Source organism: Thermobia domestica, chromosome 9 (genome assembly GCF_964235325.1).
Source record: "Thermobia domestica chromosome 9, izTheDome1.hap1.1, whole genome shotgun sequence".
NCBI lineage: Eukaryota > Metazoa > Arthropoda > Insecta > Zygentoma > Lepismatidae > Thermobia > Thermobia domestica.
In genome coordinates, this window is record NC_137462.1 from 16599563 (window position 1) to 16626304 (window position 26742).

General features: G+C 34.5%; 1 protein-coding gene across 1 annotated transcript in view; it reads right to left on the reverse strand.

Annotated features, from left to right (window-relative positions):
• LOC145660742 (uncharacterized) overlaps positions 1-26742 on the reverse strand; it is a 153327-nt gene that overhangs the window by 113557 nt on the left and 13028 nt on the right. The window contains exon 4 of the mRNA XM_081726151.1: positions 13720-13850. Within this exon, the coding sequence (XP_081582277.1) occupies positions 13720-13850 (131 nt within the window). The remainder of the gene's footprint in view (positions 1-13719; positions 13851-26742) is intronic.

Sequence of the window (26742 nt, forward strand, 5' to 3'; positions counted from 1 at the left end):
ATTACATAGCCATCATTAGTGGAAAATACTCATTTTTACTTAACGGGTGAAGCATTTTATTGTATCTTGATAAATATTTCCGAATAATCGGGAGAAAAAAGTGAGCCAATGTTAATAAATTTTACATTTAACAAAACTATTTTATTTTTTTAAATAAATAATACATTACGTTTTCATGAAACATTATGATGAAACTTTTCTTGTACTCTATCTTATAATCACCTCGCAGTAGCTGACTTGATACATTCTATAACATATTGCCTTGTCCTTTCGATTCTGTCAATAAAGAGAAAAAATATGAGACAATTATGATAATTAAATACAATAATATGAGCCATTCGAGGGAAGACAAAATTGGTGAAAATGGTGTTATTAGGTGGAACGGGTCTGAAAGTGGACCGCATAACAATATATAAGTAATTTAGCCTTATAAATGTATCAGAAGATCGCAGCAGAGCATTATTTCGTACAATTGGTTTGTTTCGGATACGAATGTTGGACTTTTTTTTTAAAAAAAAAAAAGTTTACTCAAAAGCTAGTAACTGTCATTCACTTTCGTTTCTCCCCGAGTCGCTCTTATATAGACTAGGCCTATACACTAATACTTAATGAATTTTCTATAAGAAAATTAGTTCTTAATAAACACTGATTTAGGCAGTCGTTAATATTTTTGGCAAGATCCCAATTTACCTCAGAAAATTGTGTATAGGAAAATCAAATCGAAAATAATGTAAATCACCAAAGAGAATTTCTTAAAATTAGTCGTAAATATACTTTCATTCCGCATACGCTTTTTATCGAAAAAAGTAAATTATTATCTATAAATCATGCTCGAAATTTACATATATTACATTCATTGTTCTTACAAGTCATGGATTTTATGTTTACTAAGCTTTGGAATTAAACTACGCAACCCTTTATGGATGCGGATTTACAGAGAAATTCTAAGATGACTTCTGATATAGTCAAAATATTTTGTTTAAAGTTACCGGGTCTCAGAATACTAAAACTGTATGGATATATACATAGTGGCCTGTTTTAATCTTTCCACGGAAATATCTCGAAAACGGTTGAACATAAATGAACTGAACAAAAACTCAAATAGGAAATTCCATGGGGCAAATCGAATGGCGATATCGCGGTTCTCCCAGGTCCGCTCTTCAAGGGGACCCGGAACTCAAATTTAAAATTTTGAATGGAAACATGGGACGAATGATACCTCGTTTGATAGATTTTTAAAAAGTAAAAAGTGATATAACAAAAGACTTGTTCATATATATATCACCGTGTTCAAAATGACCGCCGAGATATTTTAACAGTATCAGATAAACGTCCAGTAGCACTAATATGTAAACGGTTGAACACAAATGAAGCAAACAAAACCTCATGTATGAAAGCCATTGTGCTGAAAACCTGACCATTTACTCTTGCGCTTTTCTCGTTTTCCTCAAAGAATTCTTTCATCGCCTCTTCTTTATAGATGCTGAACAGGAGAGGCGAAAGTCCACATCCTTGCCTCTCACATTTACTTATTCTTGTTTCCTTCTGATCTCTTCCTATAATAGCTCTCTGCTTTCTGTAATGTCATATATTATCTTTCTGTCTCTGTAATGCACTTTCAGATTCTTCAAAGGTCTGAACATGATATTCCAGTCTAAGTTGTCAAAAGCTTTCTCTATATCTAAAACTGGTGTCACAATTGGACTGTTTATTCTGATGTATTGTTCCATGATCAACCATAGACCTCGTATTGCTTCCCACGTTCCCCTTTTCATTCAGAGTCCAAACTATTCCTCCGATAGCCGTTTTTCGATTTTCTCTTCTATTCGGTATGTGTTATTGGTCCCGAGATGTACACTCATATCCAAAATTATTGTCGTGTGTCTATAAATATGTTGTTGTAGGAATATAATTTGCTAACGAATTCGCCCGGTATTTTTTTATAATGTTAGTATGTGCATAATCGGCAAAGACATGTATGTGACAAATTTCATGTCAAAAGTGCAGTAAATAAGAACAATAAAACGAAAATAAAACTTTCTTGTTCATTTAGCAACATTTTGTTTTACTCATTCTAACTTTCGTATTTATAATTGTTTTCCTATGAAATTTACCACAAATATACATTTACCGATTATACACATAGTATCAGTATTAAAAGTACTCTGCAAAATCATTATCAAATTGTATTCTTACAAGAAGACAGTTATAGATATGCGACAATCATTTTGGATATGAGTGTACATTTCCTTAATAAGATTAAATAATGAGTTCAATGTAATAGGGACTCATACCGGAATAGGTTATTTTTAGGGAGATTGAATTCTTAATTTTTTTGTGTTAGCTCTAAAAAACTGTGAAATTTCAATGCGATACCCTAAGTTTCGATGTTGCTACAGTGAAGGAATAGAGGTCATTGTGAGAGGAAAGCGAGTATCTGCTGCAGTTATGTTTGGGAAGTAGTAGTTTGAACAGCGTTGAACATGACGCAGTGTGCTAGCATGACTTCGTACAAGTTCAAATATAGTCCGAAGAAATAGAAATGAAAGTTAAAAATGCGGTCGCAGTGCATAGGAAAATGAAAGAAACTCACGTTAGACCTACTAATGGCAAAGATATTCAAGAACACAATTTGCATTACTAGACAGGTGCTGTATAGGTAAATGTTCCAAAGATTAAATGCTGGGGAACAAGGAAAGTAGTTTGCTCAATTTTACGGAAGTGATTCAAAAGAAAAAAAGTTCCCCCTGCTGTCTGGCCTCCGAGATTTAAGGTGTTCTGTTTTTTGTTGTTGCTTGGTACCAGGAAGTGTTCCGCCAAGCCGAAACTATAAACCTAGAACTGGATAGCGGTGGATCAGAAGATGATCTTCATTCGTATGTTTTATCAACCCTATATACTACACAGACTGTTTCCAGTGCCCGGAACTGTTGTATGTGAAGTTTCTACATAATACATGGACTACTTTAATGTATTATTGTTACACATATATTATACTGTTTACTTTGTATTGTGTTCCTTATTTTGCAATTAGATTTCTTAATTTACTCTGTAGAAAGGGACTATGGAAGTATTTTAAAAAATCATTCATATTTATGTTATAGTGAAACAAACTGTTAGAGTCTTTTTATTTTGTAGATGAAAAAGAATAAATCTAGGTTTCTTCTGTACAGTGCACATGTTCAAACGCAAACCCTAGGAACACCAGGGGGAACTCGGAGGCCCACAAGTTATTTTTGTTACATTTTGAAACATTTCTAATTACATAAAAAATTTAAAAAAATATATTGTCAAGCTTGACCCATTCAACATACATCGTACTTGCTTAGTTGTTAGTGTTTTATTTTTTCTATTTATAAATAAAGTAAGTTGCTACCTACCGTTTCCCTTGGGTGCTGGCTCCCGAAGAACTCCCTAAGAAAACAGCTGATAACAATTCTGGTCCAGGCTCATACTCTGTTTGGGCGCAGATTGATGATATTGAAATATGAAAGTGATTTGACATGAGCCACGTTGGTGCTTTTGAGACTCAGGTCGTGTTATACTTAGTTTTGCGTATGCACACGCATACATATACGAAACTTGCAAGCCGTCTCCTCGCAGGAACTCACACACACATGAATGAAGACGATAACATTTACTTAGATGAATCCTTATTTATTGAACACGCATATATGCGGAGTGGAATGGAATAAGAAATATATATTAACAACACACAAAATTTCCACTTTACAGAGCTAGATGCTCAAACAGAAGAATAAACGAAATGAAAACTAAAACACTGATGTAATAGAATAAACGAGATGAAAATAAAACACTCAATACTGCATGATAAATGTAGATATGCGCACACTATATACGAACATTAGAAACATAGCCCTAGTTTAAATATAACTTGCACTATAGATTTACTATTCGCACTGTGACGAGACTTTCACTGTGTAATAATGACAAGGAGAATGGGGAAATACAATTGATAAAGTTTCTTGACTCCAAAAGGACGTTACATGTCCAGAAGGTATTTGTTCGTTTTTTTAGCTTCACACCCTATATATTAATGTAGCAACACAATGTTCTTCATACTATGACTTCTTGCAATGACTTCTTGCGACGAACTCCTTTTGATAACTCCCCGCTTCTACTGACGCTAGGGAACAACCCGTTTTCTACACTTAGGGTTGACAATGCATTATATCAAATAATAAAGAAAATGTTAAAGTTTTCTGCATTCATACACAATGCCAATAGGTCGATGTTATAATAGAGAACACAGGCAACATTTGATTTGGTCCCGTGGGAGAGAAGCTTGGAAATAATAGTTTAAAAATGTGTGGCAATCTAAACTAATAAATTCTTTCCATGGTTATTGGATTTTTATACACTATTGTTATACGTAAAAGAGTTCAGTGGAAAGGAGCGAACGATGGTAATTGTGTGTATGAGTCATTTCACCTACGACTCCTGCAGGACAAGAACACTGTTCTCACGGTAGAAAGGATGACGTAATATGAGTGCGTGAGAACACGACAAACACAATATCATTCACACACAATATCAACTTCGTGTCCAAAAATATTCCCAATCTTAATAAATGTTGTTATGAAAAAAGTATATGTGGAACAGTCATGGTAACAAAGACTATAAGTTGGAAACTATTTTAGGGAAAGAAAAAATAAGTTTGCTGCGACGTAGCACTCTGTCTAGACGATATGCGTTGCATTGAAAAACAACAAGTTCCTTGTTCCATCGTGAGAAACAATAAGAGCGACTGAAGAACACCTGCATACATAGAAAGTAATGAAGTTGCCATCAAAAGAGAAATAGCTTTTCTTTTCTGAGTAAAATAATAATTTCGTTGCATGAATAAAATTTAAAAGGAAATACACTTTTCGTCCAAAAACATAGTTATGTGGCCGGTCAGACGGTCACAAAGTGATGTGGTCCTCAAAGCCCCCCACCCCTGGTAGTACTAAGGGCCTGTTCACAGGATAAGCTAAGAGCTGTATTCCACTGTTTTAGTTATTTACTTTTTTTCCTTTCAAACAATTCAGGTATTACAACATACAGGGCACTCAGGGCAACAAGTTTTGTACTAGTTTTGTACCGTTTTGTACCACCGATAAAAAGTTTTGTACAACGTCCATTAACCCGTAATGGACGATTCAAAGTGGGGGAACAAGTTAACGCCTGTTCCCCCACCATAACAAATTTTCCCGAAAATAGTGTTACAGTTTTTTACTAGTTTTGTACCGTTTTGAACCACCAATAAAAAGTCTTGTACCACATCCATTAGCGAGTCATGGGCGATTTAATATCTGGGCTCAGCGTTAACTTGTTCCCCCATCATAACGAATTTTACTCAAAATAGTGTCAAAGTTTCGTACTAGTTTTGTACCGTTTTGTACCACCAAATAAAATGTTTTGTACCACCTCCATTAGCCAGTAATGGACGATTTAAAATCTTGGTCCAGCGTTAACTTGTTCCCCACCATAACGAATTTTCCTGAAAATAGTCCGAAAACGGAGAGATTTAATTTAAAGAAATTAGAAGAGAGCCTGGTAAGAGAGGAATACCAGATTGAAGTTTCGAATAGATTCTCGGTTTTAGAAAACTCGCAGTGCACTAGTGTTGAGGATACTTGGATTGAAATTAGAGATAGCATTAAAAGTTCAGAAATAGAAAAATTGGGACACGCGGAAATACGTAGGAACAACCCATGGTTCGACCAAGAATGCATTAAACTAGCAGAGAAGAGAAAACAGGCAAAATTACGGTGGCCACAAAATCCGAATGAGATAACTACACAAAATTTCGCAGATATCAGGAGGGAATCTTCCAAAACTTCTAGAACAAAGAAACGCGATTTTTGAAAGCTAAAATCAGGGAACTTGAAGATGATAGAAAAAAATTTTAAAAAATATTCGGGACATGTATAAGGGGATCAGCGAATTTAAGAAAGGCTACCAACCTCGTGCTTATATATTAAAGAAAGCTGACGGAACAGTTCTCACTGACACGGATAGCGTCTTAAATAGATGGAAAGATTTCTTTGACGATTTCCTGAACACGCAGCCAAAAACCAATGTGCGTGGAGAAAAGGAGATATACACCGCAGAACCATATATTCCAGAACCCAATCGAATAAAAGTAGAAGCCGCTATAAAGAAATTAAAGAAACACAAATCTCCGGGTGTGGATGAAATTCCGGCTGAGTAAATTTTAGCTGGAGGTGAAAAATTGTGGAACAAGATACACAAACTCATTCTCCTTACCTACAACAAGGAAGAATTGCCACAAGAGTGGAAAGAATCAATCATTGTTCCAATTCACAAGAAAGGCGACAAAACTAACTGTAATAATTATCGAGGCATTTCTCTTCTGTCAACATATTATAAAATCCTTTCAAATATTCTATTAGCAAGATTGACCCCATACGCAGATGAAATTATTGGAGATTATTAGTGCGGAATCGATCAACTATCGAACAAATAATTACCATTCGCCAAATACTCGATAAGAAGTGGGAATACAATACCCCAGTACATAAACTATTTATTGATTTTAGAAAGGCGTACGACTCGGTTAGGAGAGAAACATTATACAACGTTCTTACAGAACTTGGAATACCGAGAAAGCTAATTACACTCTGTAAAGAAAAAATAGCGACACCTCAATTCTCAAGGTAACTTACACAGAACACCATAGTTGCAGCCGGCTGGAAGTGGAATAGAAGGAAATTATGAGTGTGATAATTTATTTCCATTATCTGTGACACCTATGGTGTACAATGGCGCTTACTAATTATTTATCAGTAATATTCTCTCCAGATGGCACCTGAGAGCGTCTCGTAAATTATTGGGGTGAGAATTCTGCATTGCATTTGTGATGTGTAAGCCCAGATAATTAGCATTTTGTGATTGTTCTCTGCTTTGTCATTGTTTGAACAGTGTCAAGTGGCAATATTGTTGTTGTACAGTGTTGTTTTTGTATGAAATTGTTGCTACATGTGAACTGTAAACAAGTATGATTGGTAAGAAATGTGAGTTGTCGTCACGTGAACAAGACATACTTCTTGCTTTGCACAGCTAAGTTACATCTCTAAGGGAGATGGCTGGAATACTCAGAATTTACCATTCGACGGCAGAAAGAGTAATTCACAAGCAAAAATAGTATCCTTCGTCAACAGTGTAATAGAAAAAAGAAAGCATCACCCACAGCTGATCGCCAAATAAAATCAATGGTACTGCAGAATTAAGGAATGACTTCCCCAAAAATAGTTTTGATCTTGGGTCTGCAGTCAGTCGTACGACTGTATTGTCTTAACTGTATGAGGAGGATATTACGAAGAAAAAACCGCCTGGAAAGTCGAAACTGACAAAAACACCGAAGACTTCAACACGTACGTTTGTGAGGCGATATGCTACTTGGATTTATGACAACTGGAAGCATGTTCTTTTCTCCGTTGAAAAAGGTTTAGAATAGTTGGAAACGATGGTAGTGTGAAGTTGTGGATACGAATGAGCGAGGAACTTGATACGGATTTTGTTTAAGAGATGCAAATATTGTTACTGAGTGATGGTATTGGCTTGCTTCACTGTCAAAGACGTCAGAACAATGGATATATGTGAAGAGTCATTTGATGTACAAAAATGTCTTCAAATTCTGGTACGTAAAATTCTTCAAACAGCTAAAGATAACTTTCCTGAAGAAGATATGGACTACTTCATTTTCCAGGACGTAAATGCTTCATGTCAATGAATGAAAATCATTAATACGTGGTGCAAGAATATGACTATTCAAAGACTCATGTGGCCTCCAAACTCACTTGACATGAATCCAATTGTAAAGTTTGGGTCGATATGAGCAGAAGACTCAATAGACAACTATCTCGGATAGAATGGAACTCACGGAACAGATAATCCGGGAGTGATTCCATGAAATCAAGGTTGCATTTTGCAATAACCTTGTCACCAAAAGACCTCGACGATTCCCCTGCAAGTCCTAAAGCCCATGGTCCACATATGAAATCTAGTTTGATGTATTGTACATCTCAATGTTCGTACACAATATGTCTTACTCTTAAGAAATTACGTTTTTTGTTTTGTGCTATTATTGATTTTTCATACTTTTATGTATAATTCTTCCCACAGCCGTTTTTGCTGAAAACATACATAGCTACTAATATATACATATAAATTCATTATATGCATATAAAAAACCTGAAACTGCGGTGCAAGTATTAAGAACGAACTGCTCATTAAGAATATGCATTGTGATATTATCAGTAATTCATGTAAAAACTCATATTGGTTAATGTATGTTGTGAAAACTATATCTGAGCGACTGTCGCTATTTTTTCTTTACAGAGTGTAGATTAATTAAGATATGTTTAAATGAATCCCAAAGTAAAGTCCGGGTAGGAAAATTTTTGTCCACGAGCTTTCACGTCGAAAATGGCCTGAAACAAGGAGATGCGTTGTCGCCATTATTATTTAACTTTGTCCTGGAATACGCCATAAGGAAAATCAAAGATAGCAACCAGGGCCTAGAGTTGAACAGCATTCACCAGGTTATGGCATATGCTGATGATGTAAATTTAGTAGGGGATGATAGGAGAACAATAGAAATAAACAATAGGAGAACAATAGAAGGGACATGGGTTTAGAACTAAATGCAAAGAAAACTAAATACATGCAAGTGCGTCGGGACCGTAATACGGCAAATTGTGGAGGCGTTAAAATATTAAACAATACTTTTGATAAAGTGGATACTTTCAAATATTTAGGATCAATATTAACAGAGGAAAATCATATTCACGGAGAAATTAAATGTCGACTAAAAGCAGGGAATTCGTGTTACTATTCGCTTCAAAATCTCTTGTCGTCGCGAATTCTGTCGAAGAATTTGAAGCTTAAAATATATAAAACGATAATCGTGCCTGTTGTTCTGTATGGTTGGGAAACATGGTCGCTTACTCTGACTAAACGTATTTGAGAACAGGGTCCTGAGAAGAATATTGGGACCCAAGAGGAACGAGAATAGGGAATGGCGGAAACTTCATAACGAGGAACTACATAGTATATACGGTTTACCCAACATTGTTAGGGTCGTCAAGAATAGGAGGCTTAGGTAGGCAGCTCATGTAGCTAAAATGGAAGAAAGTAGAAACGCTTTCAAAGTCTTGACTGGAAGACCCATAAAAAACCACTATTAGGAAGACCTAGGCGCAGATGGGAGAATAATATTAAGATGGATCTCGCACAGAGAGGAATACAAAGTAGGAAGTGGATGCAATTAGCTAAGGATAGAAGTCAGTGGAGAGCTTTTGTGAATGCAGCACTGAACCTCCGGGTTCCATAGGCCATAGAGTTAGTTAGTTAGTTAGTTAGTGTCAAAGTTTTGTACTAGTTTTGTACCGCTTTGTACTACCAATAAAAAGTTTTGTACCACTTCCATTAGCCAGTAATGGATGATTTAATGTCTGGCCCAAGCGTTAACTTGTTCCCCCAAGATAACGAATTTTCTCGAAAATAGTGTCAAAGTTTTGTACTAGTCTTGTGCCGTTTAGTACCACCAATAAAATGTTTTGTACCACGTCCATTAGCCAGTAATAGGCGATTTAATGTCTGGACCTAGAGTTAACTTTTTCCCCCACATAACGAATTTTCTCGAAAATAATGTGAATGTTTCGTACTAGTTTTGTGCAGTTTTGTACCACCAATAAAAGTTTTTGTACCACGTCCATTATCCAGTAATGGACGACTTAAAGTCTGGATCTAACGTTAAATTGTTCGCCCACCAAAACGAATTTTCTCGAAAATAGTTGCAAAGTTTTGTACTAGCTTTGTACCCTTTTGTACCACAAATAAAAGGTTTTGTACCTCATTCATTAGCCAGTAATGGACGATATAATGTCTGGGCCCAGCGTTAACTTGTTCCCCAACCATAACGGATATTCCTGAAAATAGTGTCAAAGTTTTGTACTAGTTTTGTACCGTTTTGTACCACCAATATGAAGTTTTGTGCGACGTCTATTAACCAGTAATGGATGGTTCAAAGTGGGGGAACAAGTGGACGCCTGTCCTCCCATTATAACAAATTTGTCCAAAGACCTTTTGACAAATGAACTGAGGGACACAACAGTGTTTTAGAGTATGAGGTTTCATATTTCTGTGGAATCTCCAAAGTTTATTCGACATGATAAATGTGTTACGAGGAAATAATATCTAAAGGCTTTAAACATGTAGATTAGTGATTGTGATATAAAATAAGGTTTATTAGGTATATATGCGACATTGCTGGTTGAAGAAACACACTATTATTTTAACTTCAGATTACGAAAACAATCAATGCCTGTACACATAATACGGTAAAGCAATTTTCTTTCAAGATACTTTATAACTACTACTACACCACTATACCACTATAAGTATATTGCATTGAAGTAATACTTGCAATAAAATACACTTGTTTTTTTTTTCAAAATTTCACCTCCAAACAGAAATACTGTTCTTAGAATTTTACACTGAATGGAAAATGTCTTATGTCACACATATATATTCCTTTTCACGTTTATGTCAACAAACTAACATTGTGAAAGCTTCCCTACTTCTCTAGTACTTAAAACTACTCTCAGAAATAACCAGTCGCAATGTATATAAACCTGCATATTTGAGCATATTTATAAAATTCTAAACTGAATCTGACTTGTTATATTCTTCTGTCTCAAAATATTACAAGTATCCACAGACCATTCTTTTTTTTTCTATTTTTATACGTTTGTCATTTTAAATAATTGAAAACTTTAACATAAAGCTTATCTCGATGAAAACTTAACTAAAATGAAATATTCTGTTAATTTGTTTTTCTTATATCCCGTCAACTATTTCAGAAATTTGCACTATTTCATCTGCATTGTTTTCCATGATATTTTACAAGCCATTTTCCTGTTTAGAACTTTCTTGCTGAACGAATAAAATAAATCACTAAAATTACAAGTTGTGAACAACATCCATAACGTCCATATAAAAACATTTCGAGTTTACACATCACTTGGAACTAATAAATTACGAAATTATTGTACGTGATTTTCAATTTAAGCTAAAACAAGGAATACAAAATGTTGAATTCAAATTGTTTTTCAATGGATTAAAGTTTACAATGAACTTATTTTTCTTCATGTTTTTGTCTAGTTTTCATACGTGTTATGCAAGTTATTTACTAGCAATTTGTTTCAAGAACTAAATACTTAATGTCTTATTAAGTAAAAAGTACTTGCTATATTTGTGTTTGCTATTTGAAACTTTGTCACATAATAATTAGATGTAATGTTCTTGAATTCAAGTTCTTGGTTCGTAGTAAGCAGCACATAAGCAATAATAATAATTTAATGTGCTCAGATAATTTGGTACCGTATTATTTATAATTAAAGATAATGACCTATGACATCAACAACGAGTTCATCCAATCCATGAAAGATGCATGTATATTTTAAATATGAGAATATAACAAGAGTCTATGTAAGGTTATTATCAATATTTGAATCGCGTACTTTGCTGTTTTAGGATGATTTATTCTCAAACTACTTTCTAGTGATCTCAATTAAAACTATTAGTAGTATTCATGTAAACAACCGATCTGAACAAATACCATAGGTCAGTAATCCCAAAGTCAGTAAATTAAAAGGCTTTATTAAACAGTATGCATTTAAATAACTTGATAGAAGTATAAACGTGTGTTTTAATCAGTAATGGTATTCACTGCAGTTATAAAAGGAAATTTATTAAGCGCTAGCACACCAGCAGTAATATTAGAACTTTCTAATATAATAAGATTATATACTCAGAAAGCACCACGAAAACAATTTACCTTTTACATCTCGAAATTTGTTCGACCATTTCTTATTATTAATATTCTGCTTCGCTTTTAAATAAGCTACGTATACTGAAAACGGGGTATATTTATAAAATTTATACATTCTTGTTGTTTTCTTTATCATAAAGTTTCACAATTTCTTATTTGTGACTTCATACTAATGTGATTATAACACTGCCCTTGTAGAGAACGAAAGTTGTAGAATAATAACCTTTTAACGTAAATTCCCCCGTAATGACATGTCTGGTTACATTTCATTAATCCACCACACAGATAGTAAGTATTGTAATAAACATAATAACTTTCAAACATAAATATAAATGCCTTTTACACGTGAACAACACGATATGTTTACAGAATATATCTTAAAATAATATAAACTACAATATATATATATATATAATAAAAGGATTGCCGAAGAGCAGCAAATATGTTTAAAATGTGTAACGAAATTACGTTTTATTAAGGCAAAATATTTACCGAAAATCGAAAATTATAACACACCACGGTGTTTCGAATTATATTTTAGTATATATTGTATGTATTCATAGTAATGTACTATATTAAAAATTTATCCGGTATTTAGATTTTTCAACGTACCAAATGTTATATTCTTATTGTACAACGTTTAAATTAATTTAAATTACGGAATAAAATTGAATTATTATCATTTCATAACATTCTTGTTGACATATAGAAATGTTACATTTTACATTTGGAAGTCACAATTTTACATGAATAAAACAGTACATGCTTAATGGAAGGTACAATTTCTTTTCTCTGAAATTCAAAACAATGAAACAAAATAAAATTATTACATGTATCCATCTCAGTATAGGTAGTGGAAAAATATATGTACTCAGAACATTTATGAGTAAGATTACATTTTCTAAGTTGAAAATTTAAGACTTCTGACATTTCGAAGCAGCTAACAAGGGGACAAAGTCTGGTATTGCTGGAATTATAACTGTTATCTCAGTTGAATTTTCAGACGATCTAGCTACGTCAGTTGCTTCATTGTAATACAAGTGAGAAAAATAAAAATGTATTATTCCAAATTAGTATAAACTTACTTTTGTTTCTTTTTTGGCTTCAGTAATTACCGCTGATAAAAGAAAACACGGAAAATAGAATTTGCAAATGGCCCACTGATCCTCTTAGTATAATGAAAATCGTAAACTCTCAGTGAAATAGCTATTGCATCAACACTGTTCATTGGAAGGTCAAGTTTTATATTTTATTCTCTTCAGAATGAAGCAAGCTTTCCACAGGACCCGACGCTCCCCAGTTTAGATGTCTTATTCAGTAACGAAGCCGTAGTTCATTTGCGTGAAGGAGGCAAACGGTCCATTGAAGTTCTTGATTTAGTTTCTTTTTTTCAAATAATGTAGATTTCCTTTAAATCTTTCCTTGTTGATTGGCATGCCGCAACAGCCACCTGCTACGATAGTAGATCAGTTCCATTTTCATCCAGAAATTCGTACGAAAACGCGACGATGTCCTCTTTATTACTAGATGTTTGCAAACGTGTTGAATCGCGTTATTCCACTACTGTTAACTGTTTTTTTATTTACCGTCGATACCAATGCTTTCCTTTATTCGCTTGCGTTAGTTTCGGGTTTATCTTCCATCCAAGAAGACTCCTCTAACATATTGTTCTTCTATGTCACCATTTTAATAAAAATTTTCGCTTAATTTTCTCTTTTTCCATCCTGATCTTATTTTTAACAATAACATGGTCTTTGCGCTCAGTTAGAATGTCTCTTGCATATTGAGTTGCTGCACTAAGGGTTAGTGAAACTGCCATTTAAAGAGACAACTGCCATGCCATACCCATGTCATACCCAAGCAGTTGAGCGAATGGGGATTTGGTGAAGTAAGCTTCTCAATCCGTGAGTGGGCCTGCGAGTCACGACGGATTCCTTGATTTCCAGGAAAGAATTGTCAACATTAGGATCGAAAAAGACTATGCCATCTAGAAAAGTAAAGCAAGTAAGTAAGGACGCAAGCAAATAGGGCCATAACAAAAAATTAAATATGACGGGAGATCGGAACTAAAATTGGGTGGAACTCGAAGTACAGTCACCTCCTCATGGTGAGTTGTGTGTTATTTTGAACAAAGAATAAATGATCGAGAATGTTGATAATGGGTTGTATTACAACAACAAACAAGTAAATAAAAACTACTGTTAGGCTAAACAAAAATTAATAAATCATTTTTGTACATACAAATAACAAACGCGACATTTTCTCCTTAAGTGTTGAAATTTGGCTAATTTAAGCGAAGAACTGCACATAAGTGTGCCTTGGGAAGGTGAATTACATAGAGTTCAATTTGCCCCTAAAATTGAATAAAATAAAAGAAAATACATGCATTTGCACAGCCAAAAACGTGGAATATCGTATCATGTAGTGCGTGTTGAATACATTTTCCATAAAACATCGATGGAAACACGTCATGCCATTTACTGCTGTGACCAGGGGTTTGGCGATAGCGGCCCTGCCATGAATTTTCATTTTATGAAGTTCCCGTCGCCGTTTTCGATGAAACCGGGTTTTGTAGGCCGGAATTGAGTTCACACGTAATTTTCATTGCAGTGGTCTTTTTTTTCGCTGCTACAATCCGTTTTAGTGCCCTTCGGTCCCTATCTGTCAGGATGATTTTTGACCACTGTTCTGCTTTGCAGACGTCGTTTGCCCGTGAATTGTGTATGCCCTCGTGGCATTGGACAGAGTGTCTTTCGATACCCCCACAATCTTTGCCACCGTTGCCACTGAAGCTCCAACCTGACGGACACCAACGACCGTGCCTCTTCGGAAGTATTTCAGGTCGCGCATTTTACCGCACCACTTCACACCACGACACTCACAGATTAACTGGTTAGGGCTGACGGACAAGGAAGGTCCACATGACACATTGAAAACAAAAACGATCCGCAACCGCAACACGTATTCTACAGGAGATAACTTACGTGTCCTGTAATAAGTTTTTAGATGTTTTGTTATCCCTCGTATATATACACAGGTGCCAAAAAATAATCAGAAAAATATATATACTAATTTTTATAACGTGCAGTAATAATACCTCAGAGTGACCTTGGATGTTGTAATACCAAAATTCTTTCAAAGAAAAGTAAACTAAGTACCCAAACACTGGAATATAGCAGTTAGTGTATGCGGTGAATAGCCCCATAGTACTACCAAAGGGGGGTCTTTGAGGCCCACAACACTATCTCTATTTACAAATAGAAAAAAAAACAAAACACTGCAAACGAAACAAGTACTTTGTTGATTAATGGGATCAAGCTTGAAAATATCATTCTTTTTTCAGATTTCTATGCAAATAGAAATGTTAGAAAATATGACAAAAACAACTTGGGGTACACCGCCCCCCCCATGGTGTTCGTAGGATAACCTGATTGTGTTAATTACCCAACCGTAAATGTTCTTTTCCATCTAAGTATTCTTTTGCACAATAATTTGCAGCCGGTTAAGGTTACACCAGACACTGAGTAGAAACAAGTTAGATAAGAGTGTGGTATGCGCAAACGAGTTTAATAACCCTTTATGTGTCAGTGAAGTAAGCACATGAAGCGGCAAACCTGAATGGTCAGGTAGAGAACAAGTTTAAATACTATTGGTACATCAACAAGTACTGGCTAGATAAGGATATATTTAAAAATGGCTCGATCTGTGACAAAGGTGTACCCCAGCAGAATTTACACTTCATAAAAAATACCTATAGAACACACTCAAATCGGGGAGTCTCCTGCTGGTATTCCACAGTAATTCCGTTCTGCTTTGCGAGTATTGAATTTAAAATAACAAGCATTGGAGGAGTCAACAGAAATGGTAAGAGAACACAAATATGCAGTAGAGGTGATGATATAAAACCTAGATTTTGTTGAGTCTCTATTTTATGTATATCTTTATTTTATTAATCTACCTAGCTCTTTATTTTACTAATCTAATAATCTACATGTTCGTTTTATAAATCCAGATTTCGTATTTACTAATCCACCTATTTAAAAAAATGAAATCTTTGAGTTTTACGTCCAACGTTTATGCCGGTTAGGCTAAAGGAGACGATGATGATGAGTAATGAATGAAATGGTGGAATGAAGAAAGTGGGAGGAAACTGGCGATCCCCGAGAAAACCCACGCACACGGTGTTTGTCCACCTATTTAAAAACTATGTGATATTATATATATATTTTTAAATGAACTTACCATGTCGAATAACTTTTGAAGATTCTAGGCAAATATTAAACGAAATACTTCAGGACATTCTTGTGCCCATCTATCCCTTAAATCCAAGTGTCCGTGATAGTAAAGATATTTTGGTCCGGTGCCTAAAGTCAATCTTACATGATATATTGGTAGGTCGCAGAACGTGGACGCGTATAGTCTATTTTTTATTTAAAATGTAGTATTTATTCTTCCATTCTGAAAAGGGTGAGAGTAATAAAAATAAAGCAACAAATAAATACGTAGAATACAAAAACATAGAAACACCAAACGAAAATAATAGGTTCTGTCAATGGAATTTAAATCAATGAATCTATCACATTTTGATAGAAAATTTGGCAGTAACTTTTAAAAGTTAGGAACGAAAATGCAACTAAATCTCTCTGGAGGCTTACTAAGTCCTTGTCACTGTTGAGGCACACACCCTCATCATATGCTCCAAATCACTGACTATAATTAAGTACCGAGATTATTTTGTGTTGAATAACTTTCATCTAGACTCATATGTGGCATCAGTTAGAACTGTTGGATGACATTTTAACGTGTAAACGAATGTCATCATTGAATATTACAAATCACTTATACTGTCCTATTGAATGGTTATAACAGCCAAAGCTCAATTTTAATTATTTTCGTTCTCTGTGATGAAGCTTTATGATATTTGTTTACTGCATGGATACCCTGATATGACTTGGAAGTTTCCGGTTTTGTGTAATGATCTCCTAATTTTTACACGTGCTAATTTTCTGCAAACAGATAAGTGATAAATATAATTTATGTTTCCTATAATTTATTATGTATATTATGTGATATTGTTGACTGTTACACCACTGTATTATTTTAAATTCACCTTTTTCCAACTATTACTGTATGCAGACATGATTAAAGATAAGCAATGAAAATATTCTGAGTTTATACATCAGCTCGAGATAATATTTTACCTGAAGCATAGGATGAGAAATATTGATTCAAATTGTTTTTAAGAGATTAAAGTTTATAACGTACTTAAAGTGTTCTGCATACTCTTATGTAGTTTCCATACGCACTACACAAGTTATTTACTAACAACATCTTTCAAACATTCCACTTGCAATTCTAGTCTTTTCTTCTTTGGACGTTTGTTCCATAATAATTAGAGGTAATGCTGATGAATCGAATGTGCTACTTGATAGTAAGTAGTACAAATGTAATAACTCTAAGTGTTCATGCTTCGCTATGCATTATCGTCAAATCTTCATGACAGACCTTCGCCGGATCAATGTTTTAATGTGCTAATCAAATTAATTACCTTATTATTATCGACCAATAAATAGTGGCTTATGGCATCAAGAATGAGCTGTTACTGTTCATAGCATAAATACTAAAGAAGGATGTATATGTTACATATGAAAACATAACAAGTGTCCATGTAATGTTGCTTCGTCTGTTTGTATTTTAAACTTTGCTGTTTTACGACCATTTCTCTTCAAAAACCTTCTAGTAATAAAATTGAAACTTTAATAGTATAAACAAAACCATAACCCAACAATAATATAAAGAATACAAAACTAATACCATGAATTAATATTCTTGAAGTCAGAAATTCATAACCCTTTACTAAACTTTATATATTTATACTACTTGAGGAGAACGCGAAAATATTTTTAATCACTAATGGTACTCAATCCAGTTAAACTGAAATTTTCAAGGGTAACTGCAACATGGGGAAGGTAATATAATTTTCCAAGATAATAACAATATATTTCGCTAAATGGTCATGAAAACAGTTTACCTACTACATGTTGTAATCCGTCCCGATGTTTGATATTGTTAATATATTAGGTTCACTTTTACATATTTTGAATGTTCTTTATTCTATTATACCTTTCCCAGCAATTTTACATACATTATATTCGAAGTAATTTCTCAACAATAGCAAACACAAATGTAGTTTAACCTTTTGTGTTCTTTTTTATCTATGCAATGAAAAAAAAATGCCTGAGAACATAGTGGTATGATGTGTATGATCGAAATCGCCACAAACGTTTTTCAGAAATTACAGAAAAGATATGTACACGATACTTCAAACTCGTGCTTTTGTCTTCGTTAAACAGTTAAATAGATTATCTAATGCGTTTCAAACTACTAAGAGTTAATTGTATCGTAATCCACTATGAACAAAAATATAGAGAATTAAAGTTAGACACCGAATGAGGCATTGGATGGCAAGGTGGTGTAAATCGGATTTGAGATATTGTGACATCCTGAAACTTTTGTTAGAATCGAGGAAAAAATGGGATGCTGGTGGTGCTATCTCTCATGGCTTGCGAACTAAAATTACTAACGCATTCTAGATATGTTGCAGGGTTTTGTATAGGAGTATCGGAAACGATCAACAATCCATATGGCTGATGGAATGTTTGAATAGACCATGTTCTTCTTATTTATTGCACTGAATCCAACAACCTTACAAGAGCAGAAGTAGCAATAATCACCAAGATTCCTCAGCTCCCTCTAAATCATATGAATTCAAAATGACATATACACTTGTCTTCCCTTCCTCCAAATTCTCAAAGATTCCACACAGAAAGGCGCACAAGATGTGAAGCCCATGGTTTTATTTGAAAATGAGCGTCGTATATTTTTATAACAACTCTGTAATGCTTTGTCTTTGTCTCTCAAGAACAAACTCATCTGTAACATAACAATACACATCCGAACTACTTTCCCGACCAAGACTTGCCATTTATTTGTCGACGGCATACGAGCACTAGATCGCAATAAATCGAACTAAATATCCTAATGCTATTCAAGTTAATTTCTTCATGCGTTAACTGAAACAAATCAATCTTATAGCTACAAAAAAAATATACAAAATGTTGTATGGGATATTATTCTCCGCGTTACACAATTTTATTTGTAGATAAAAATAAATGTTGATTACACGGACTAAATTTACACACTATTTTCATTCCCCAAAACTACATCTGTTGCATAATTGGTGGTAAATATGCTACTTCCGAGCTCTTGATGAACTGGAGAGCAAACACGAACTAGTGGGTTCTAGCGTAACTAGCTATATTCTAATAATTCTAATGTGATAAGGATAAACTAATGCCAGATATTAAATAAACGAACTCGAAACATCCAATAGATCTGAAATTTTGAAAACTGGAATACCTTTAAAGACAAGTGTAATCACAAACCGAAACATTGTATATAAAACGAAAGTGGTTGAAATATACCCCTATATCGGGTTTTAATACTGGTCTCTGTTGGGGAAGAACGTATTAGATATTCATAAACGGGTTATCGCAATCGATTCAGCTTACCAAGAGTAGATTCTACCTTCTCCCTGAACTACTTTATAATCACAAGTAGTAGAGGTTAACGAATGTTTGTTTCAAACTTTTTTGACACAGAGCCTAAAACAACAAGGAAGAGCGCGTAATACCTTTTTGATATGGAAACAGTGTCCGCAGAACAAGTTATATCTTTAATCTTATTATTGTACTGCGAATAATAATTATAGATTTAGTACATGAAGCTTGAAGTTTGAACTCACATAGTTGAGATATCTACCTTAGTTTTACACTGTGTAACGAAACACATTTCCTTTATTTTGCGACAAAACAATTTTAGTGTTGAAAAAACAAAAGCAAAAGTGTTACAAGTATCTTGAGGCTTGTGTGAAAATTTTTGGTTGTTGTTGGAAGTGAATTAGTAACAAATCTAAGAGTAGAGAGCCTTTTATCACGCTTATAAATCAGAGGGAATCTTTCAATGCGCTCTCTCTCTTTCTTTCTTTTTCTCTGTCGATCTCTCTCATCTCTATCACACACTTACAGAGTCCAATCACAGCGAAATACTGGGATTCAACAAGCATAAAAGTAAATTGAATTTTCATACCCGTAAGATCATCGATAAGCGTACACATCATCATTTAATTGGGCAATAAGATGGTTATGTGACCCTGTATTGGACGAAATCCTTTTGAATGACGAAAATGGTTACACACCAAAAATTTAGGTTACTAATATCAGCCATCCATACCTTTTCTGTTAGTGTAATAGGTTGTTTTTCAGTTTAGTGTTGTTTCTTGTAGCGAGGCTATATCGTTTGTAAACTTATTGTGAGATTCAAACAGCATGTTTTCTCGCCATGAATCGGACTGGTAACTCACATACCAATGATGAGTAAGTTAATCAGATAGAAAACAAACAGCTCCATCTTTTCGTGTACCGAATTTGGACCAAATGATTGAAAATGCACTGATGTTCTTAAATTAGTTTACTCCAGAGTAGGTCTTAAATTCACATGATAAAGCATGCTTATAATAGTTTCTCGCTTTCCTTTAAATAATCAATTTCTTACCATCAAGGTTAATAATTATATTTCCATTTGAGAACAATTGTCGATCAATTTAATCTTTGTTATCTGTGTCTTTAATTGTTTACATTCTCGCAAAATCACTAATTAAGTAGCGATTGGTTATAGGACGTTTACCCTCAGAGCTTTGTATTTTGTAAACTTAAACTTAAGTATTCAAAATGGTGAGTAGCTTATCATATGTCACTGAGGTTTCATTTCTCTATCTAATAAATCTTTTTCTTAATATTTTTCAGATAAGAATTGAAATAAGATTTTAATGCCTTATTTACACGTTGTGCTCTATAACCTCAACTGGTATGATTTACTGTCCCTTCATTAATACCATTGTCTCTGTAACAGCCAAGGAATCTTTAGATTTCACGCTTTTACCATTTGTTCAACTAATGAAGTATTATTTATAACATTAATTTACAATATAACGCATCCAAATATGGATAGTTTGAGTCATGTATTTTATTTACACACAGTGTATAAATATTTTACATCAAGATATACTCATACTCTCATTTGAAAAATTTTTTCATAAGGAAAGTAGCATGTGTGTTTTATCGCATAATCCATTCACTTTAAAGGTACCAACACACTATTCCAAAAGCACTTTATAATTTCTTTAGATACCATATCACTACTAATTTCAATTTTATCAGACAATATGGGGAAAGTAGTTTCAATTAAGAATGAGTTGCATGCTTGTCTGGAACGTCAGGATGCTGTCAATGAGATATTAAATGACTTCCATTGTGGCGATATACTCAGGCCATCAATGAATTGCTACAGGTCCTTTATGGTTGAGCGGTTACCTTACGCGCCTTTGGCGTGGGAAACTCGGGTCTGATTCAAGGCGGAGCTCATGTGTTTCGGATTTCACGTAAATCAATAGATCCCATTTCATATAGTCTTGCTGCTGAAAAGGAAGTTAAATTTAAAATCAACTCAACTCAACTCAACTCGATGAGCTGCTATCGACATACGGTTCGATATCAGTGATCTACACAAATGCCATACGATCTCTATATGGCACGAGAGCTCAATAGTAGAGCACAAATCTCTGGCGCGTGGATTCTCTGTTCCATCCTGCACCATATGGATTTTTTTCAGTTAACTTCTTCTCACCAGGTTTTAAAAAGGATCTCTCGTTTCCTCCCTCATTTTCATTCATCTAATTATATAATCATAAATCACTTCCAACAATCTTCCGTCTTATTTAGCCTCTTACATTTAACTTGTGCATATCCATTCGACTGAAAACTACTAATTTTAGGGAATTCTCCTGTCTGGAAGCAGTATAAGAAAGATATCGAAGTTTTATCTAGCATTTTGCAGAAAAAGTACGTCCCAAATTGTAAAATTCTTTCTATTAACTGTTATTGAAAGTAAAGTCTCATGGCATAGACGCTGAACCACATTTCACTAACACATTTCAATGAAAATAATTACATTCTTTTACTTTTTGACTTTAATATACACTTTTTTTTCGAGTTCTTCAATTCTCGTGAAGAATGTTGCTATTATTCTTCTTTCTGAGCAGCCGAACATATAGTGGAGAATTTATACATTTTCTAGCGTTTAACCTTTCAGTATACATTTTCATAAACCACACAGTTATATGTACTGCCAAATACGTACACCATACGTTGATTCCAAATTCTCCTCCAAATTTGTTTACCTCTAATAAATAAATGACAACGAGATTATGTACTTTCAAAGATGTCATTCTTTCAGTCACTAAAGAAGGAATTTGTTTCGAGGTTATAGACATTTGACTAGAAGTAAAGTATATATAAAGCTATACCTAATCGCTTTACTGAGGAATTCTCCTGGTCACTAGGATGTTACGGTAAGAGGAAATAATAACTGACACAGAGAAAAGAACATAGAAGTTGTTTGGCGAGGGAAAATTAAGTATATTATGATCTTTATATATTTTAATCTTTTGCTACTCCATGGTGTGGTTTCTAACATCGGCACATTTTTACATTAAACCGAACTTTTCCATTTTTCGCACTTAGTACCGATTTTATATCCAGTCTACAATTTTTCCATCAAAAATTGACAATACATCCCTGGAATTTTGGACTTTTTGTTTTTACCTCAACACCATCTGTAAAACTGCTCACTTATGCATCTATAACACTGCACCTGAGAAACTGAAAGTAATGTATCTTGTCTTTGTATCTCAAGAAAGTTAAGGAGTTCATGTTTTTGTTGCTACATAATTAATGCTACAGATTTCATTTTTTTTGTGCATTCTTGTTCAATATACGTGTCCATTATGAAGTATACTAAGTAACTAAAGAAAGAAAAGGAGCCTATAGAAACAAAAACGCTAGACATAAACACTGAAAAGCCTATAATACTCATAAGATCCATTAGGTCAATTCTATTCCTTCAATTCTAATCTTGGACGGTCGCACGCAAATACACAAGTTAAATAAATAAATGACTATAAACGAAGGTTGAATCATTTCCCCACATCAATTCTGGAACAGAAATATAGATATGATTCAGTACAGAACGAGACTGTATTTAACGTACGCACCTTTGACAGAAGAATCTTTAGTTCGATTCCCACAGGAAGTCCTTGTGGTTGAGACCCATATTAAGCTGCAGGTGTTGATCTGTAACAGCCTCGTTTCAATAGACAAATTAAACTTTGATCCAACCAACTAAAAACTATATGCATTTTCTATACATTTGGTAGGATTAGTATCTCTTTCAGCAGCGATGTTACATGAGACATGAACTACAGATTAAAGGAGAATCAAACACATGATCTCCTATCGGGAATGGAATCTCAATCTCCCGCAACGAACTCGTATATCCTAACTATTGAAAAATAAGAAGCGCAATTAGATATATTGAACCTTTTCAAATTAAAGCTTTTATTATTAGCAACATTGTGTCACCATACATATTTCCTCTGTAGAAGTCGAACACAGCACTAGGGCTATGTTACTAAGTTTTAACTAAGAAATTCAAAAGATGTTTCAAGAGACAACTTCTTACATATCACTTTTCTGCAATTATATTACTGCAGCACACAGTTTTGTTACTTATTTTTAAAATATGTAAAATCGAGGAATTATTTTGTCTACCAAATTAATTTTAATATTTTAATGTTTAAAAACCATAATGTTGGTAGTTTTTTTCATAATTAAACGCCTATTTTGTTTTACCGGGATTGATATAGGTACTGCCATAAAAGAGCGCTCCGTGCTTGCCCTTGAATCCGGAATGGGGTGCCTAATATCCTAACGCACACTAGTATCTCAAATGTTCTGGGAGAGATGATTCCGTATTCTGTTTTTGTTTAGGGATCATTACTGGATGAAAGGTTCTCAACATTAATAGTTAAGCGGCTCACGTTCCCAAATCGCCATAGTCTTTAAAGGGAGACAGTCTACATCAGTCGTTGGGTCTGGCAATGTAGAATGCACTCCTACTGAAACTAGAGGTAAGGAGTTCCATTGCGCTAGTTTGGCGACAGCTCTAGATGCGAGAATCCCCGTCCCTACTTAAATAATGATTTTCAGTATCATTCTGTTCAGAATTGCAGCTTTGCTGCAACGTGTACGTTTACGTAAACATGTTAAACATTGGTAATACCGTATTATTTGAGCGAGCCTGCCAAGTGAGTTACGACACAGAAATGAATACGTCTGCTCTAGCAGACGGCCTACATAAGTCATTGGCTTGGGTAATATACGGTGTATCTCTACCGTAGAGCAGGTTGCTACTGCATGGAGGATCCTACATGAGTTAAATGACTGATTCTTCCTGCATGGAGACTGAACTTAGACTGGGGAAAGGTGAAAGTCTCAGGTATCTGGGTAACCGTTTCTAACCCCAGTAGAAGGAAGGAACTGTAGGATATTGGCTGGCGTGAGACTGAAATGTTGACTCAGTAATGAGATATGGCAGCGGTTCACTTTGTATGGTACCACTACGCGCGCAGGTGGTTGTCGTGGATCGAGAGAGGTAGACAGGGCCGGGAATGAACAAGCCACTTCGGCATGTCTGGGAATTTAGGATTTGTTTGGACTCTGCCGGCTGGGGTCACACCGTGTGATTCGGTAGTTCATAAGATACAATTCCATGTATCTGGGTAACGTGGACCCTGGGCGGCAGATGAGCTTGTCTTGAAACGCTCGTGCAGCATGCAAGCCTAGAAGAGGACTGGTTCGCTAGCAGCTTTCCTCCACCAGTAGTTAACTGTTACACAAGGCTTTGGTCCTTCCGATGAGTAAGCGTATCCCACTTTGTTAGAGCATTTAAGTCGAAGAGAGGGGAATTACGGGTGGGGTGCCTTCTTTGACGGTACCTGCCCATTAAATAGGCCGATCGGTCGCCTATACGTCCTCCATGCGTTCAACTTAAGTCATGGTGAAGTAGAACACTAGACCCATAAGTCAATTCAAGTAACTCAGATGTTAATCTATACAATCATGTGTTATTATAAACTGTTTAAGAAAACCTATAGCATTTGGGATGAAATTGAAAAGTCATACGGAAATTCTACAATGAGAGGTTATGCTTTAATGCACAAGTGAAACTCAACAATTTCAAATTGAAAAAATAGTATTAGATTAGGTAGAAGGGAAACGGGAGCGAGAAGCTGATATTTATCATTCTTGGTTCTTGATGACATTCAAGTTGTGAAGAATAGTGATTTGACTTTTCGAACTAGTAACTTTTCCTGGCTAGGAATGTATACAACCAGAAGAAAATCACCACTGGATTTTGTATCCCGTCAAATTTGCCATTGGATGATTTTTTGTAATGGCTGATAATGCTTATAGACGGTGGCCTGGAGTTCAATTATTTACAGCTAGTGCTGCGATAAACTATCAGCTCATAAATGTCCGGAATGGCTTGGAAACGGCTCTTTTCCTGAAATATAATTGCTTCTTCTGCCACTTCTTTCAGCTCAATCCACGGTAAGGTAAGTGCACAACCCTCACTCCTGAGAAGAATATCCAAAACGTTTCTTAAGAAAAGGCAATAATGTTATATATCATTCAACAAGAAGGCACATGCAATCTAAAAGAACGTGATTAAAGACAAAGGAATTATATTTAGTTTTATTGGTTAATTTTGTAACGATGAATTGATTTTCTTAATGTTCTAAATAATAAAATAGATTGTAATAGCTTTTATGTGTTTCAAAATACAACAGAGTACTACAGATATTTCTAATGTGCTGTGCACCATGGAAGGAAACTGTGCACTACTAAAATGACTTGTTGTTTGGTCTTTCGCGCATTAATTTATATTTTTCTATTGATTGTGTACCAACCAATCATTACAATTGTACATACTTCCAGTGATAAACTTAGAATCTTATTACAAGGATTGGTGTAAGTATATTTCCTCAGAATGTACCGACAATCTTATAATTCAAATGTCCTTTTCAATATTTTTGTAAAGCACATCTTACAATCTCCCATTGCTGGTTCGCTTTTGTGCGTATGGATAACTATTTGTATGTGTAAGAGAAAGGATATATTCCAAAAAGTTCATTATATTTTATGGTAAATTGAGGCAATTAAAACCAATCCCTATTTGAAAGTTAACAAAACCTTGCGATTTAGAAAGTAGCACGTTCCTACACTTATATTTAAGTGGTAACTACGCAGGTGGCTAGCGTAAGGTTATATTCTAATAAAACTCGTATGTGATGCACTATCATCAACGTGGAATGATTAACATTCAAAACTGTAATTCTAAATTAGGGATGTACTCCAGTATAAGATTGTTAGACTGTCGTTTAATAAACTGTAATACATCAAATCTGAAAACTTGTTTTATACATTTTAAAGGCTTAGTATACAACTGCTATACGCCATACAGCAACTTGAGTATTTATTGCTACTAAATTTAATAAACTATTTTTCCTACATTGTATATTCCCATCTTTACAGAATTATTTACATAATAGCTTAATTAAGTGCAAATATTTAATGCATTTAAGGATATTTAGTCTAATAAATACTATTCGTCTAATAAATAGTGAAACAATAAAATTAATTTTCCCATTGTTTTCGGAACGTTCACTACGTCGTAATTAACTATGTTAGACAAACAAACGTAAGAAGGAAATTACAAAACAAACCCAACATTCAATTATAAATATTCTGTATTCATGATTTTATAATGAGATGATTACAATTATTAAGCCACTAATAACTTCTATAATATTGACTTAAATGAAGAAAAAGTGTAATCCATTGAAGTAACTGTGATGCCAG